The following is an 18,362-nucleotide window of genomic DNA, read 5'->3' on the forward strand; positions in this document are numbered from 1 at the left end:
TGAGTGTTACTAAATTAAATGAGAATTACAGAACGCCGCGGAGATGTTACGCGGTCGTGGCCGGTTTGAGATTATACGAAAAGGCGGGTTGAAATCCTTCGAGTTAGAGCCACGCAGCGGCACGCGGTGAACACGTGTTCGCCCGGTGAGATCCGCACTGAGTTTATTATGAGTTTCACTGAGTTCACGGTTGAGTTGAGAGTTTTGTTAGAGTTCGCACTGAGTTGAAACTGCAAGCAAAATTATATAAATTCTGAAGCTAAGACGCTGCGAAGTCTTTTAAGTAACTGAACACGAGGTTCAACACGCCTCGTGCTGCGGGATGATGTCTGCCGGTCAATTCGTCGAATTTTGCACACGGCGAAGATGCACTGGCTGAGTTGCACTGTAGACAATGGCTTGAGTCTTCCTGATGAGTCGATCTATGAGTAATCTTCTAGAGTTGCACAAAGAGCTTCGTTGCACACGAGACGATGCTAGGCACAGCAGAGTGAACACTGAGATACTCGAGCCGGCAACGCCTTCGAGAATCGGAAACAAAATATCGAACGACAGATCGATATCGATCTGTTGCCGGTGATCGGCCGCGAGGTGCTGCCTCCGCGGCGGTGATAAAACTAATTAGCATTTCAAATCTTTTAACAATGCTCAATGCAACATTTTACTTTCGCACGGGCTGGTGCATCCAAAATATAATGACGAATACTAAATTTATAAGAAATATTATTGCTTGCATAACCGTTTCGAATTAATGAATCAACTTTTCCACTAAAAATTGTAATAATAAACGGTTTGTTTTTAGTTCTCACAAGTCTTCCTAATATAGGCCAAAATTTAACTGAGGAGCTTTTGTGGAGAGGGAGTCCATCTATATTAATATCGATAACAATTTCATTAAAACGTAATAAATATTCTTCTAAATTCATATTATTCAAATTAAATATTATTCCTTTATACCATAATTCCCCACCATTAACTGCTGTCAAATTAATGTTAGGGGTTTCAAGAAGAGTCTTATAACTAAGAGGTAGGTTTGGAAATGCTGGATGAAGTGCAGCAAGAAAACTATCTAACTTTCTTTTAGAAAGTTTACCTGGTTTGCAAGCCCATTTTTGTATTGCATTTTTATCATATTCAGCTTTCTCGTTTTCATTAACAAAATGAAACCTTTGTTCTTCATTTGATGATGTACTTTTAGTAGAACTGACAGACTCTTCCACAACTTCCTCTGTTTGTGATAAAACGATACTGTCATTGTCATAAATATTTTTAATGTCATCTGTGACGTGGCGGCTTCCGCTGCTTCGTCGCAGCTCCCCACGACCGTCACAAAGGCGTAGCGGCGTCGCGAAAATTTGCGATAGAGAGGAAAGCGAGGAGGGGCTGCGGAAATCTCCGGGGATTTTATCTTTAATTGGGAGACAAAAATTAACGATCGCGATTTTGCGTATTATGTTGCTACCGTATGTCGCCGAGACTGTGGGGTGTCCTGGCCGAGGAGGGAGCGAGCGGAGCGGATTATACGCGGAGGCGCAAGCGTCCGAACTAGAGGATGACCAGATACGGGCCCGGGATAGGAGGCCACCCATTTCGAGGGCCTTGGAGAAAACCCGCCGCCTACGCATCTCGGCGCCGGAAGAAACCTGCGAGGAAATTAACACGACCGCGGATGATCCGAGGCTCGCGCCAACCTATTAGTACCAATAGGGCCCTGTGAGGGCGGCGGCTCTCGCGGGAAATCGGCGGCGTGGCGCGCGGAAAAATCCGCGAGACGCAAGAGTGGGGATACGCCGGGCCTCGTGCCGAAAATTTGCGCGGTCCTCGCTCTCTTTCGTGTAGACCGGCAACCGAGGCGGGCGATAGCCAAAGCGATCGAGATAGGAACGAGCGAGCGAAAGCGAGACCGAGCTAGGGGAGACGATAGGAGCGAGAGCGAGAGAGAGTGCGAGAGAGCGAGGACGACTCGAAGGCCTGGACGCGTATTCGGTGAGATCTTCCACCCGCATAGCGGAAATACTATTTTGTGAGACCCTCCGCTTCCCGAGGAGACCGGCATAGGCTCAGACGAGACCCGGCCACGTAGAGCGGGCACGCGGGCCCGCTAGAGAATTTGGTGGATCCTTGTCGCAAGGCAAGGACTTAAAGTTAGAGAGTGGCAGTCGACGGGCGTCTGAAGGCCGGTAGCTGGGCCCCGCGGGAGACGCCGACCTGATTTATTTGCGATAAGAACTGTAATGATCTGAGAGGCTGTCGTACACCGCGTCCGCACGGAGAGCCCTCGGCAGCGGCCGAGGTCGGGAACTGAAATCCCGCGATTTCGTTAACGACGGGCGAGCTTTCGTGTATATTCTTTCGTGTTGTGGTGTCCCGTGGAGGCACGTCGCGTGCAAGGGAGACGCGTGGCCGGCAACCAAAATAGTCAGGGCCGACGCGAGAGATTGGGAGAACAAGGTTCACGGGGGACCCTTGTGGCAATCTAACAGAGGTTCGAACTTGTAACGATGCCCCCGGAATAAGCATCGTTCCCGGAGAAGAACGGCCGAGACGACCATCCTCTCGGACAGGAAAGGGAGCGCGGGGGCTCCCGAAGAAACCGATCATCGGTGCGAGATATGTAAATTATAACGAGTGCCGCGTAACGCGCAAAGTCCCGCGGAACGGACGTACCCGAGCGGCCCCGAGCTCATCCGATCGAGCGCGACGCGCACGGTACCGCGGAATACCGCGGCCGGCGCCACGTACCAGGATACCCCCGGACGTCGCCTTTTTCCAGATAAAAAGGCGAACTCGGAAAAGTCGCGCACCGTTATCGTTCCGTTCGCCTCACAGCGAACATCCGGACCGACCGACTCCTGGAGCAAGCAGAACAACGGGGTGGAGCGAACTCCGTCTCGGTCAGGAACTCCTGACGCTTGCACCGCATAGGAATCTTCCTAACAGCCGAACGCAAGTCTAGACTCGTAAGACCGGCTCGTGGGGTGAAGCGCACTTCGCCTCCTTCGAGCGATCTCGATCCCGGATCTACAGTCGGTTTGCCAAGGCGAAAATATCCTTTCGCACCGTTGCACAAACCCGGGGTGGAGAGCTCTCCGCCTCGGCCGAGTATTCTCGGCTACTGCAACACCGAACAGGTGCTCCATCCTCCCCGCTATCCAAAAACCGCATTCGCGTCGCGATTTAAGAGTTAGGTCGATCACCGCGTCTCGCGCCGCGTGCATCGATCAGGCCCCGCCCAGGCCCGCGACTCGGGGACATATTCGCGCCGCTAGCCCCGCGATCCGTTAGGGCGTTGTCTAGGCGGATGCCAAAAACTTGTAACGGCCCGCCCGTCATAGATCCGCGTATCGATTACCGCCGTACCGATCCGGCGCATACACGCGCCAATTACCGCGTTATCGTAAACGTTCTGTTAGATTCGTGTTTGTCCGGCGACGTCTCAACCACGCGTTCGTTACAGTTGGCTTATTGTACATTGTTTTATTAATTGAATAAATCCTCAATTAATTGTTACACCCCACGTCTCGTGCATTTTCGGACCTATCAATTCTCTCGCGAATCCTGTCCGCCCGGCGAGCACGTCCGGGCACTCCGGCTTGCACGATATTCGCGGCCACGAATTACGGTCGTTTCAAACTAAAGCCGCGATCTAGGTGATTGCACAAAGATCGAGCCCGCGTACGATTATGATAATTTTGTTATTTTTTTTTGTCACTCGTCATATTTGTCTCGTTCCGTTGCGTGTTAATAAACGGATTGAAAATTGTATTCGCTTTGTCCGCGTACCTATTATTTTGTGCCGTCATTTCCGCCGGTCCGAGAAATTCCGTCTGTAATACCCCGCCCCTCTCCGTTCGGATGAGCTAGTCCCCGCGCGTGACGGTGGTTCGAGTTCGGTGTTAATTGTCAAGGAACGGATAGCTGATCCGGGATAAAAATCGGCACGGCTGAGCCCGTGCCTGGCGCCCAAAATTGAATTCGTGTGAGATCCCGCCGTCCCGCGCCGGAATACGGTCCAGGCACCGCGACCCCTCCTCCCTCCCTATCCCTCGTGTCATGACGGTGCACGGATTTTCGTCCGTGCACGGCCGTCTCTTTTTGATCGCGACTCTCTCCCTCGCGGACGAGGGAAGATATCGTGACACATCATTAACATGAACATTATTAGGTTCATTGTCAGAAAAATTTAGCGCAGGTTCGATATCTTTAACATTATTTTGCTCAGTCTGATTATTGTCAAGAATGACATTATCAGTAACATCATCAAATGACTCATTACTAGATGTAACACTGTCTTTTATTTCATCAATACTGTCATTATTAGAGAATTGCTGTTTCAAAGCATCACAAATACTTTCAAGTCTTAGGCGTTTTGTAATAATCTTTTGTACTTTGTGTTGAAAAAGAACCTAAAACTGTGTATAATATTTCTGACGCCCTAGCGATGCGCTGTTAATATGAGATCTTCGGCGTAGGATCCCGCTAACAAAAGAAATCGTTTAAAACTTTATTGCATGCCCTATCATTGGGCCTGGCGACAGCAAGCGCATATGAAAATTGAGCTGTCTGGTTCCCCAAGCGTCGAGAACCCCCGAAGATAACATTTAGAACAAAGGATCTCGCTGCAGATCCAAGCGACTTTTCCGACCCAGCGTCAGTCTCGCTACGCTAGTTCGACGACTAACATCGCGAATCAGCTTAGATTCTTATTGTAATAAAGCAAGAATAAATCGCATCTCAAAGATAAGAACAAATTAATCAGTTCTCTTTTTTATAATTGCAAAAAAACTTCCCAGCACTCGCGTTCTCGTTTTCGCAGTAACACTTTGCGTTTTAAAGATCTTTTAAAACATCTTTGTGTAATATACTTTAAATAACATGCAAAATACAATATTGAGGTATAAAATAAAGAACACAAGTGTTACGTCAGGAAAATTATATTTTTATTAGATGGTTATTTGAAGGAAATCCTCAGAAAAGGTATTCGTGGGTAAGGTAGGGAGTTGACGCACCACCGAATTTTGCGTGGGATTCGAGATTCGAATCCACGCTATTTTACGCGCAGATTAGATATTCAAGAATTTCAGATTTAGATTGAGCGCGTAATTGGTTCTTTTTTTAGAGAAAGGAGGTAAATCCTTATTCTCTGGGATAGAATCAGGCGTGATTATTCGCTTATGGAGAATAATGGGGGTAATTATTAAATGATTAACTCAGAATTTTCAAAACAAAATTAACCAATTTAATACTAATCATTACGTTTAAAATTATAAACGAGATTTATTGTTTTGGCAGGCAGAATTAACAATTTTAATATTAATTATTTCGTTAAATATAAAAATAGAATTAACGTTCTGGCAAAAAAAATTAAGAAATATGAAAATGGTTTTAATCTAATTTGTAGAGTTGGATGAATAAATTTGGAGCAAAAAGATTTAATTGTTTGATTTAATATAAAGTATAATTAACAAAGGAGATACACTGTACTCATACGATGTTCACTGAGTGGCTTTTCCAATGCATCTGAGATGCTCCGGTTTATTTAGTGGCCCGCTGGCCCTATCGTTTTTTTGTCTCTAATCTAGGGATACAATTTCTTTAACGCACGTACTTATGATTCATCTGAATCTCTTTCTTTTGTTCCTAAGGTTCATCACACTCTTTTTGATTATAAAGCACGTTTCATTTACTTAATATTAGATTACAATATAGCACACTCAGTTTGAATAATAATATTTTAATATAAAGTTATTTCTCAACATAATTAATAAGTATAATTTTAACATTGTAATAGAAAAACAGAGTGTATTTACAAGAATGTGTGTGTGTGTCTATGTATAAATGTTTTTTAACAAATATGACGGTGAATCAATCCAGGGTGATCTCTTCGATTTCTATCACCCTCGCTGTGGTCCTCGGGAATACGAGGTCGACTAGCCGCATCGGGGCCAGGAAAGGAAATTCCACCCCGGGGTAATGAATAAAAAAATGAAAATCAGGAGTAGAACGTGCCACCTGTCTCCTGATCTCTTCGGGTTCAATATGGTCGGGGCCGATGGAGTAGGCCCTTTCCGGAACAAGATCTGTCCACGGAGTACAGACCCTGCGAAGGAGCTCCAAGAAAGGGTCTCTAACCTCTCTTGGTTCCGGATGCTCCTCGAGAACCCCGATACTCCGTGCGGAAGATGGAGGTTGATTGGAGAAGTCTATTTCTGGGAGAGAGATAGATTTATCTTCGCCCAGAGAGTCAGCTTCCTCGAATTCGAACGGAAAAGGAGGCGGTGAGAGAGGAGAAGAACAGGCGCGAGGCTCACCTCCAGGAAACCGTGGTTCGGAGATGAGGGATGAATCGAGGGTGTGGGATGGAGTCGTGGGGCGGAATTGTTCCGATCCCGACTCCGTGGACTGTCTCGAGATGTCCAAGGTGTTGTCAGGACTTGTGTGGATATTTTCTATGAAGTCGGAGGAGGATTCCTCTGGAGGAGAATAGCTGAATAGCGACTCCGGGTCTCCATGGATGGGCGACGGTGGCGAAGCGCCCGGACGTGGGGACGACGGTCTCTCCTCGTTACGCGCAGGAGACACAAACACCTCCTCGCTTGGCGCCACCGCGAGCAAATACTGAATAAAGAACCGGCGTACTAACTCCCTTAGATTCCGGATTTGTTTATTTCTTCGCGCCCGGCTCTCCTTTAAAGTTTTTTTTATTATTGGATTCCACTAAAATTTACAATTTAATTTTAATTTTATTTGAATAAAATTTTACGAGATTAACAAAGAAAGGGTCGAAGGAGACTCGTCACCGACGATTTCTAAAGCCTTTAACTCGTCCATGAATGAATCTCCGTAGTTCATCTCTGGCGAGAACAGCTTGCCAATTCCTTAGCCGTGGATAGTCGCCAAACTTCCAGCAATATTTCGCGGCGTGAACCACAGTAAGTTGCTGGTTATTCGACAGCGTATCTTAGCCGATATTCGGAAGCAGTTTTTCTCACACATTCGATTTACCACGGAATCCAACGAACAAAATCAAAACTCCGGAACTCCGACTCGGACACTCCCTTCTCTCTTTGATTGAAATTAAAGAACACTTGATTTAAACAATACATTTAGTGGAATCAATTTTCGCCACAATACATAATTAATCGTTAAAACTTACTTTTAGGAGATCTTCTCGATGCTTTTTCTTAATGCGTGTTCTGCGATCTTGCACTGAGTGGCACTCGCGATAGTTTACAGAAACGTTTTCGCTGCTATTTGGGATGCAAGAGAGCGTGCTCCGCCAAAACACAAGATTCTATAAGCTCGGAAAAGGGGAGGACTATTTCCGAATTTTCACTTTTCTGAAATTCAAATCTTTCATTTGCTGAGCTTGTTCCTCCACTTTTCCTATCTTACAATTATTGGGCATTCGCACCCCATCCCTTCTCTATTTTCTTAAACTTCTAAGTTTTCGCCCTTAGTTTCTAGATTTTGGTGAGGAGTTCCCGAGATCCATTGGTTTTTAGGAATAAGATGTCTACAAAATACCCCCGCTTCAAGGAGTTATCCCTTCCGAGCCTTCCAGAATTTTATTATCATTTTTAAAAAGAGATGGTGGGGAAACTTGTTCGAAGCGTCACGCCGTCCGCGTGACGCGCGATGGATTTGGAATGAATGTGACGAATGACGTAGATTATATGGTCAATTAGTTCGTTTATTCTCCCGCAATCCTCGCGGCTGAGTTTTTACAAGAAGTAAAGATATGGTACGATCCGCGTCCTGGACCTCCGTCGATGCAATCGCCGCGCGTAACAATGTTATTTTCGTATATTAAATGTCGCGGACCGATACTGTGAGGTTTTTAAGAGTGCCGCCGTCGCGTGAAAATTCCGCGTTTTTATACTGCCGAACACAAAGGCTTCGCCGTACCTTTTCAAAATTGTTCGAAGTTTATTGCCTTCGTCGTGTTGTCGTTCTTTCGGTCGACGACCGCGGTGTTTATTAATTCGCTGTTTACCGTCATCGATACCAAGAGAAGATCGTTTTCTCGGCGTCGGACATCTACCGCATACATTGTCCCTTGTTCTCTTTATTTTACAATTAATTCCTTAACACCCCGCCCGCCTTGAAGAATTCTCTTCAACAATTTCGCTCGATAAGCGAGGGTGTCGTCGTCGCGATTTGTTTGAAACGTACGATTTGAACGGGCATACATTTAATTTTGGTCGGGGAGGACCGCGATTTTTATTGTGGGCCGCGTGATTTCCCCTCCTTTAGTTTGAATGGTGACAGTGCGGACAACGCCGTCATTCCCCGGGTGAAGCTTAACCACCCTCCCTAACAGCCACTGGAGAGGACCGAGCCCGGGTTGTTGTACGAGGACCAGTTGGCCCTCGTGGACAGCTTCTTTCTGGTCCGTGCGCCACTTAGTCCTCTGGATCAGGGTGTGCAGATATTCTCTGCTCCATCGTCGCCAAAAATGTTGCCGCAGTTGTTCCACTCGTTGCCATCTCGACAGTCGTCCCTCGTTGATCTGCGTTAAGTCTGGAACAGGGAAACTGTGTAGCGCTGCACCAATTAAAAAATGCCCCGGTGTAATGCATTCGAGATCGCTCGGGTCGCTACTTAACGGCGCCATCGGTCGCGAGTTGAGCACCGCCTCAATCTCGCACAATACCATTTGAGACTCCTCAAACGTTAGATGTGCTCGGCCTATTATTTTATACAAATGAGTTTTGGTAGATTTCACCGCCGCCTTCCACAATCCGCCGAAATGCGGAGCGTGCGGCGGTATAAATCTCCAGTTTGTCCCGCCCTTGTCTAGATAATCGTGAACGTCCCGTTTCGTCCGTTTGGCGTTTACAAACTCGCGTAATTCCCTTAATTCGCGATTGGCTCCGACGAAATTAGTGCCATTATCGGAATATATGCACTCGGGCCTTTCTCTACGTGATACAAAGCGCTTTAATGCTCCGACAAACGCTTCGGACGTTAGGTGGCTCACGACCTCCAGATGTACCGCTCGGATTGTAAAACAAATGAATACCGCAATGTACGCCTTTATTAATTTTGCGTTGCGACGCTTGCTTTCTTTAATTAGTATGGGCCCGGCGTAATCTACGCCCGTATGCGTAAACGGCCGGGCAATTGTTACCCTGCTCCCCGGTAAATCCGCCATTTTCGCTCGCATTGTAATGGGCTTGTATTTAAAACAAATAATACACCTTCTAATAATCCCGCGCACCAACGATGGTGCCGCAATCGGCCAAAACCTTTGTCTGACCGCCGCCAGTGTTGTCTGTACGCCCGAATGCAACGTCGCCTCATGCTCCATCACGATTATGCGTCTCGTTAATTCGTGTTTTTGCGGCAATAAAATCGGATGCCGCGCGTCGTAAGAAATCGTGGAATGTCTGAGTCGTCCCCCCACTTGCATGATCCCATCTTCATCGATAAACGGAGTCAGCGATAATAGAGTGCTTGTCGGTCGCAATTCTTGTTTGTTTAACAAGCGCGTATATTCGTCTGGGAACGCTTCTTGCTGCACGCTCCTCGCCAGTATTTGTAACGCGACCTTCGCTTCGCTCGGCGTAATGCTTGCATTTGCCGTCCTCGTGCCTCGCCCGCCGAGTCTCAAGCAGTAGGCAATTATTCTTATTATTTTTTCGATGCTCGAAAATCTATTTAGCAAGCCCTGCACGATTTCTCGACGATTGTTTCTCCGACCACGACCGCGCTTGCGTTTACCCTTTTGCGCTCAAGCAAATCTGTGTCTATCTTTATTGGCGTCCGTTCCGGCCACGATTGATTATCCGATAAAAACGTCGGTCCGTTCCACCAAATAATTTTTTTTTTTTTATCAATTCCCCTATGCTCATGCCGCGGGACAGGATGTCGGCCGGATTGTCCGCAGTCGGCACGTGTCGCCAATCCGCGATGTTAGTTATTCTCTGTATCTCTCCCATCCGATTCGCGACAAACGCGTTCCATGCTCGCGACGTTGAGGAGATCCACTGCAACGTGATCATCGAGTCGGTCCAGAAATACACGCCGTTTATCACCTCCCCGAGCGCCGCCCGAACCTTTTCATTAAGTCGGCGAGCAACGCCGCGGCGCTTAACTCCAGCCAAGGAAGTGATATCGCCTTTAACGGCGCAATGCGCGATTTTGACGTTAGTAACTGTGTTTTAAATTGCGCCGTCTCATCGGTGGTTCGCGCGTATATGCACGCTCCGTACGCCCTTTCGCTTGCGTCACAGAAGCCATGCAACTCGATGCCGCGTGCCCCCCGGCCGCCTATCCACCGCGGGACGCGTATTTTATCGAGATCCGTTAATTGCCGTCTAAACTCGAGCCAGCGGTGGTGAATGTTCGGTGGCACCGATTCTTCCCACCCGAGCTGGCACTGCCACGTGTCTTGTAAAATTAATTTGGCCACTACCGCGACCGGGCCCAACAAACCCAACGGGTGGAACAAACTTGCGATCTCTGCAAGTATACCGCGCTTTGTTATCCGCTCGCCGCGAATAGTATAATTATTCCGGAATCCGAACTCGTCACGCGACGGATCCCACTGTATTCCTAAAATTTTACTTTCCGCGTCCGTCCCGAACGCCACCGGATCGCGGCACCGCATCTCGTGGTCCGGAATCAATTCATCATTGTTGGATAACCATTTACTCAAGCGAAAGCATCCGCGACGCAGTATCTCGACGATCTCGTTTCTCGCCCTCTTCGCTTCCGCCAACGTATTTGCTCCGGTGAGCAAATCGTCGACGTAAAAGTCGCGTAAGATGCGCTCCGAGCCTATCGGACAGTCCGCCGCGTGTTTCCGCGCCAGATGCTGTAAACGTCTGATCGCCAAAAACGGCGCGGATGTCGTCCCGTACGTGACTGTGAGCAATTCCCACGTCACCACCGGGGACCCCGGTGTATCACGCCAAAAAATTCGTTGCAGATGAGTCTGTGACTCCCGCACACGAATCTGCCGATACATCTTGACTATGTCGGCGGAGAAGACATAAGTCAATGCGCGAAATCTTATCAATATGGACGTTAAATCCTGCTGTATTGTCGGTCCCTTCTGTAATGCGTCGTTGAGCGACACCCCTGAGCTGGTCTTGCACGACGCGTCAAACACGACTCTTAATTTCGCGTTACCGTCGGTGCGTTTGTAGATCCCGTGATGCGGTAAATACACCGCTCCCGATTTTCCCGTCTCGGAGTCATCGATTTTTTGCATGTGGCCCAGTTCCGCGTACTCTCGCATAAATTGACCGTAGACGGCTCTGAATTCCGGATCCCGACTCAACCTGCGCTCCAAAGTGTAAAATCGCTTTAGTGCGATATCGCGCGATTGTCCGACCGTCGTCATTATTTTATTTTTTATCGGTAATCCTACGATGTATCTGCCCGATTGATCCGTGGCCACGCTCGCAATAAATTCTTTTTCACATCGCTGCTCGTCCATTGTGCCGATCACCGGTTCCGCGGCCTCCTCGATTCGCCAGAAACGTTCGATCGCATCTCTCAAGTCTGAGTATGTGACAGCCGCATGTGATGCGCACGTGCTCGCGATATAGCCCGGCGCGCCCCCGACTCGCCCGGCCAAAATCCATCCGAACTTCGTTTTTTGGAGCGTAGGGTGGTTCGTCGTCGCCTTAATGCGCCCCACGCATATAAGTGTCCAAAATAAATCCGCGCCGATCAACATATCGATTTCGCCGGGTTGGTGGAACTGCGGGTCAGCTAATTTTAGGCCCGTCGGCAATTTAATTGCATCGCGCCCTATCGCGCTCGCGGGAATTTTCTCCGTAATCCCGTTCGTCACTATACACTCTATTTCGCTTTCGAATGAGTCGGTACGCGATCTTAGTCGGACCCGCGTCATACATGTAGATTGCGCGGTCATCCTTCCAACGCCTGTCACCGTAATATTTACAGGCCGCATATTTAAATTCAATAATCTCGCGAACCTTTTCGTTATGAAATGCGCTTGAGACCCGGAATCGAGCAATACACGTGCCCTTTTTTGCTGATTGTTGCCGTCAAACACATCTATAATCGCTGTTGACAGAAATACATACCCCCGGTCCCCGCCTGCGCTTGGCCGAGCGAACAAGACCGTTGCCTCGCCCGATGCCACCGTCGACTCGGCCGCCGACGTTCCCGCGGCCGATGCCTCGCGATTTTGTAGATCCCCCAAGTGCAGCAGTGTGTTATGCATCAATTTACATTTTTTGCATCCGCCTGCCGCACACTGAGCTGCCCTATGTGCCGTAGATCTCAAACAATTCAAGCACAAATTTCTTTTTCGTATTTCAAATATACGTTGCGGAACCGGTAACGCGGCGAAGGCCCCGCACGAGTAAACAGCGTGATCGCCGCGGCAATACACACATCTGCCTCCCGTCGCGGTGGCGTGCAACGCTTGCTGCCTTCCCTCGCCCCTTGCATTTGACCGCGTGTCATTCCGCCTCGTGGTCCCCGGCGCGTCGCGATGGACCATTGATTCCAAAACGCAGCTGCGTTTTCTTAAAAATTGCATGAACTGCTCCATCGTGGGCAGCTCATGCTCCGGTACCGACGCGTGCCACTCCTTGCGAGTGTTCTGGTCAAGCTTCGCGCTCAATAAATAAATCAACAGCACATCCCACGATTCCGCCTTGGTTTTTAATGCCTTCAAGGCTCCTAAATGTCGCGTTAGCCCGTCACAAATGCTTCTTAATTCTATTGCATTCTCGCGCTGCATTTGATGCAGTTCCAGCATGAGGCGAATATGCTCGGATACAATAACGCGCTTGTTATTGTATCGTTCGTGTAAGGTGTTCCACGCAATTTCGTAATTTTCGTCTGACACTTCCAAGGGCGCGATAAGTGCTTTCGCCTCGTCGGTGAGGCATCCCTTTAAATACTGGAACTTTTGTATTCCCGGAAGTTCCTGATTATTATGTATTAGGCCCTTGAAAGTGTCAACGAACGGAAACCAGTCTTCATATTTTCCGGAGAACGACGGGATGCTCAATTTCGGTAACCGCATGTTCGCATGAACCCCTCGCTCGCCTCCGCTCTCACCGCTCGGTGCCGGTGACGATCCGACCGGTGCGCGGACGTTAATTGCTCGAAACAATCTCCCGATTACGCTACAATAACCCTCCTCAAACGCGACCCGCTCGGAGTCCTCGCTCTCGTCGGCCTCCTCGAGCTGGGACTGAATGCGGTCATATTCTTCCCAGTACTCTTTTAACCGATTTCGCCGCTCTATAGCTTGTTCGCGTATTTCATCTGTTATTTCGCGCAACCCGTTCGCGAACGCAGCGATCCGGGTGCATGCGCCTTTAATAGTCGCTCGCCGCCTTTTTAATGCTGCCGCAGAGACCGGCGGAGTCGCGGGCGTGGACATTTTCCGTTAAATTGTTCGCGTCTAAATACAATTATTTCCTCGAGCGATCCTGACACCGATGGGCCTTATAATAGAATCTAACAATTTGGTGCAGCTCCTACACAGCTTACCCTTTCCGTTGTGGTACGCGCTTCCTCTCCTTGTTTGCCCGCTTGCCTCTGCTCCGCTCGCGGCCTCGTCTCTCCGGCTGCGTCCACCCCGTCCGAACACGCTTCCTTCCCCCCGGCCGCAACCAGCGTCAGTTGTGCCGTCTCGTGCCGTGGGTTGCTGTCCTGGTCTAATTCGGACCTTCTCTCGTTCGGTCGGTCCGACCCTCAGATGTCACGCCGTCCGCGTACACCGACGAATCTCTTTGATCCGGACACCGGTCGCCAACTCTCGGATATGAGAAATCCGGCTCGAAGGACCAAATGTTCGAAGCGTCACGCCGTCCGCGTGACGCGCGATGGATTTGGAATGAATGTGACGAATGACGTAGATTATATGGTCAATTAGTTCGTTTATTCTCCCGCAATTCTCGCGGCTGAGTTTTTACAAAAAGTAAAGATATGGTACGATCCGCGTTCTGGATCTCCGTCGATGCAATCGCCGCGCGTAACAATGTTATTTTCGTATATTAAATGTCGCGGACCGATACTGCGAGGTTTTTAAGAGTGCCGCCGTCGCGTGAAAATTCCGCGTTTTTATACTGCCGAACACAAAGGCTTCGCCGTACCTTTTCAAAATTGTTCGGAGTTCATTGCCTTTGTCGTGTTGTCGTTCTTTCGGTCGACGACCGCGGTGTTTATTAATTCGCTGTTTACCGTCATCGATACCAAGAGAAGATCGTTTTCTCGGCGTCGGACATCTACCGCATACATTGTCCCTTGTTCTCTTTATTTTACAATTAATTCCTTAACCAAACTTCTACCATCCGTACGACGCATTGTGTTACCTGATTTTATTGTTTTTGTCTGCACCACATACTTCGGTAATCACGGGTCTCTCGCGCCCTTGGTTTTTCTAAGGCTCAGAATCTATGCGCAATTACATTTTTAAGAAAAAGTTATTTTTTCTTTTCCTGTGATGGACAGGCTATCAGAGTTGAAATATTTATGAGCTCCTTAGGTTTTGATTTTTTGTGTTATGTCTAGACAAATTCCTTTTGTCTGGTTTTCGTTGGCGCTTGTTTACAATTTGTTGCATGTTTTTTATGCTTTCACGCAACAACTTGTCCCGGAATATGTTAGTGTTTTATGAATTGTCTTTCTGGAAGGTTCTGAAGTTTTCTTTTGTATTACAATGGACTATGGTCTACCTTTCCCTTAACTAAATTTTCTAATACATGTCGAAAAAAAGAGACGCGGAGTCGGAGACGTAATACATGTAATAAATAATACATTCGATTGAAAAAAAGATACAGGCCTATCATCTTCCGACATTGTACATCAGTTTTCAATAGTCGACGAATTACAGGAAAATATATAAGGTGGAAAATATGTAGCGTTCCAGAATAATTCCCAAATAATATATAAAATTAAGATATTGCTAGAATAAGAATATAATTCGTTACCTTAATGATTTTATTTAAAATCGCGAGAAATTTTGATATTGATAACACATAAAAAATGTTCATGCAAGAATATATGATAATAAGTAACAATAGGAAAGTAACAATGCATTATATATCATAATAACACCATACCATGTAATAATTAATACAGCAACATATTTACGTACTTGAAAATGAAAGCACTGTCAATATATTCGTAGAAGCACGTTTGGTCCACTATCTGCTTATATTGTCTCTTAATTAACTGCATTGACCAAAAGCACGTTGTTGTAACCCGACCCTGGCAACAGCAAGGCCGCGCCCGCGAAGGCGCAGGCCGGGTTAACAACCAGCGTCGATCGGATCTTCCGATCGCGGAATCCGCCGACCGATCGACGCCTTGCACTTTTTCGCATAGGCAATGACCGAACGCGGTCACTGTCCTATGCGCCCGAAATCCGCGGACTGTTGCTTTTCCGCCTTAGCAACAGTCGCGTATAAAACCCGCGGCCACCGAACGCCCGCGGGTCATTCATATAATCACTACACCAGGGTAACGCTGCCCGAGGCCTGGACTGATTGACAGAAGGAAATAAAACTCAGCTACATAAAAAGTCTACATTTATTCATTCATCGCGAATACACAAGTGTTCCGGGAGGACGGACCCCTTGCACCGTTACTTGGTGCAACAACGTACAAGGACTGACTTAACATAACCTCAACTCTGGTTATATTGAATTTATAGTCCAATAATTCAAATTATTACAAAACGCACTGAAATAATATATTCAACAAATTAAAAATAAATCACTGCTACTGTATTTAATATAAAAAGTAAAAGGATTACCACAATTTTTGAAGATAACTTGCTTATGTAACGGGATCACGTTATCACACAATGCACGATGCCAAAAGTAAATGGATGACACCAATGTTGCTCTTTTGCACTTTGCACTATTTGTACTTCGAGCAGTTCGAGCAGCATTATATTTGTTTTTTGTACTAGAATTGATTGCACCAACAGGTTACTTTTTCTTCCCTCATCAAAAGAAAAGAGACAATGTTGGAACGATAATATTTCTCATTGCAATATTTACTAATTTGATTGTTTAATATAAATTATTATGAGTTTTTAAATATGTCTATCAATATTATTCATAACAAAAACATTCTATGAATGTATAAGTACGAAAAAAAATGTTATAGTGGTAATATGTGATTATTATTGTTAATATATTGGTAAATATTGGTAATATTTTACGTACAGTATGTATTGTTACGCACGGTGGTGAAACTCAGGCGGCGGCCTCTCACACACTCACACACGCTCCGCTGCAGCGCTCTCACTCTTTCTCTCTCACTCCGCGTCACTCCCGCCGTAAAGAAAAACTCAGACTTAAGAAAGAAACGGATTTAATGAAATAACCTCTTAACGTAATGACATCGCCCGTCAACGTCACGGGTAAGACTAACAAATTTCTTTTTAAACAACAAACTGTCCCCTAGCAACGAGTGACAGCTAACTTGAAACTCGCGGAATCTTCATGTCGAAACTCTTCACGCCGAACGTCACCGAGCTCGGACTTTGCGCCGCTCCAAGACAGCGGGCTTCACGCCGTTCTCCATACCGGGCGTAACAGTATGTTAGAATATTCAAATGATATTTTGTGGTTAAAATTCAGATAAATAGTACATCGAATCGACATCAAATCGATGTCGATGTGAGCATCGATCAAATTTGATTGAATCGATGTCGATTCGATCTTTATTCGGTGTCTCATTTCTCACTGGGATGTTGACATCATCAGAATAAGTTTGTGGTGTTCGTAATGTTTTATGATCGAGAATAGTTGCAGTAGCCATATTATTTCTGTGCTGCTTACACATTCGACAAGCATAATTCGCATTAAAACCTTCAGATAAGCCACAAATAGTGTGTATACCTAATTATCACTAAGTAATAAACATAAACTAAAATAAATATGTTCGCTTTTTCCATTAGAAGATATAATTAATCCGTTGTTCTCTAGATCAATAAGATCTTTAATTACTGGTCGAAATAAATTTTTATTGCCATGAACCTTTGCATCCAATAAAAACAAACAAGCCAAAAAAATATTCTCCAGTTTTGACATATATTCTTGTGGCAAACACGCTATTGTGTAATATAAAGTACCTAATTTGTGATCACTCGCATGTGATCCACTAATATTATCAGGATTCATGTCATCAAAAAAAAAGAAAAGTGGAATCACAATTTTCTCTTGAAAATGAGTAGCTATTTTCTTTTTCCACACTTTGGCTTGAACAACGTTAGTCAATGATTCTATCGTTTTGTTTAGACGTTTTAAATTTAACAAGATGGTTTCAAAACATTTTGGCAACTGAAGAAATCGTTTTAAAACCTCCTTCATAGGAACATATTGGCCATAATCAAATTCATGATTTAATATTGTTTTGTTATTTCGAGTTTTAGGCCGATAATGACTACCGATAATATATTTTACAGGAGCTACGTAACAATCACTTTCTTGAAATACTTGTAATCTTTGATGTTCGGTATGCAGGCCATCAAAAATATTTTTACAATCATCAAACATAGTACTAATTTCCTGCAAATTTTCAATGCTGCAATTTAATATTTGTAAAGTATTAATAACTTTAGTTTTTAACAAAGAAAAGTATGTACTACTTAGCAACTCCGATGTTAAATCTATAATTTGTTTAACATGCGTTCTATTTAAAGTGCTAGAAGCATACATATTTGATATAAAAGCAAGAGAAGCTTGTAGCAAAGCTTTTTTGAAATTATCGTACATTAGATTTAAGTTATCACAAGTGTTACGTCCACGCCCTTTTTAATTTCTTTCTTTTTAGAATATTCTGAATCCACAAAGATGACTAATAATAAATGAAAAGTCAAGTAGAAAAGAATTTTATCTATAACAATGGAAAATTTAAGAAAATGATTCAGACAGCCCTATGATAAGCGGTACACGCGGCACAAATAAACTTTCTTTCTAGAACGTTCTGAATCCATAAAGATGACTAATAATAAACGAAAAGTCAAGTAGATTATTTATAAGAAAAGAATTTTATCTACAACAATGGAAAATTCAAGAAAATGATTCAGGCAGCCCTATGATAAGCGAAGCTCGCGACAACGCCCTTTTGAATTGTATAAAAAGCCCGAGCAGGCGGATCGGATCATCATTCTCAAAAAGTCTCTTGGTGCCTGACATTATTTTACCCGCGATTCGTGTGTGATTATTCCGAGTGTTCCGCTAGCCGTTCAAACCAACCGATCCAGCTGCTCGCTCAAACCCGCCGATCCTCCGAACGCACTAATCCGCCGATCTCACGAATTCCCCGATCCGCCAGAAGAACGATTAGACGCCAAGGCCATTTCGAAGCTTCATCCGCCTTTATTAAAAAACCGCCTAAGTAGT

At 45.8% G+C, this 18,362-nt stretch overlaps 1 protein-coding gene across 1 annotated transcript; it reads right to left on the reverse strand.

Annotated features, from left to right (window-relative positions):
- Positions 1 to 336: 336 nt before the first annotated feature.
- LOC139109094 (uncharacterized) lies at positions 337 to 13,381 on the reverse strand. Its single transcript, XM_070667907.1, has 5 exons — positions 10,320 to 13,381; positions 8,357 to 8,924; positions 6,312 to 6,717; positions 1,094 to 1,228; positions 337 to 617 (listed from the first exon to the last, which is right to left on the reverse strand). Exons 1-5 carry the CDS (start codon positions 13,379 to 13,381, stop codon positions 337 to 339), a joined length of 4,452 nt encoding a protein of 1,483 aa, XP_070524008.1.
- Positions 13,382 to 18,362: the final 4,981 nt, after the last annotated feature.

Source organism: Cardiocondyla obscurior, linkage group LG16 (assembly GCF_019399895.1).
Source record: "Cardiocondyla obscurior isolate alpha-2009 linkage group LG16, Cobs3.1, whole genome shotgun sequence".
NCBI lineage: Eukaryota > Metazoa > Arthropoda > Insecta > Hymenoptera > Formicidae > Cardiocondyla > Cardiocondyla obscurior.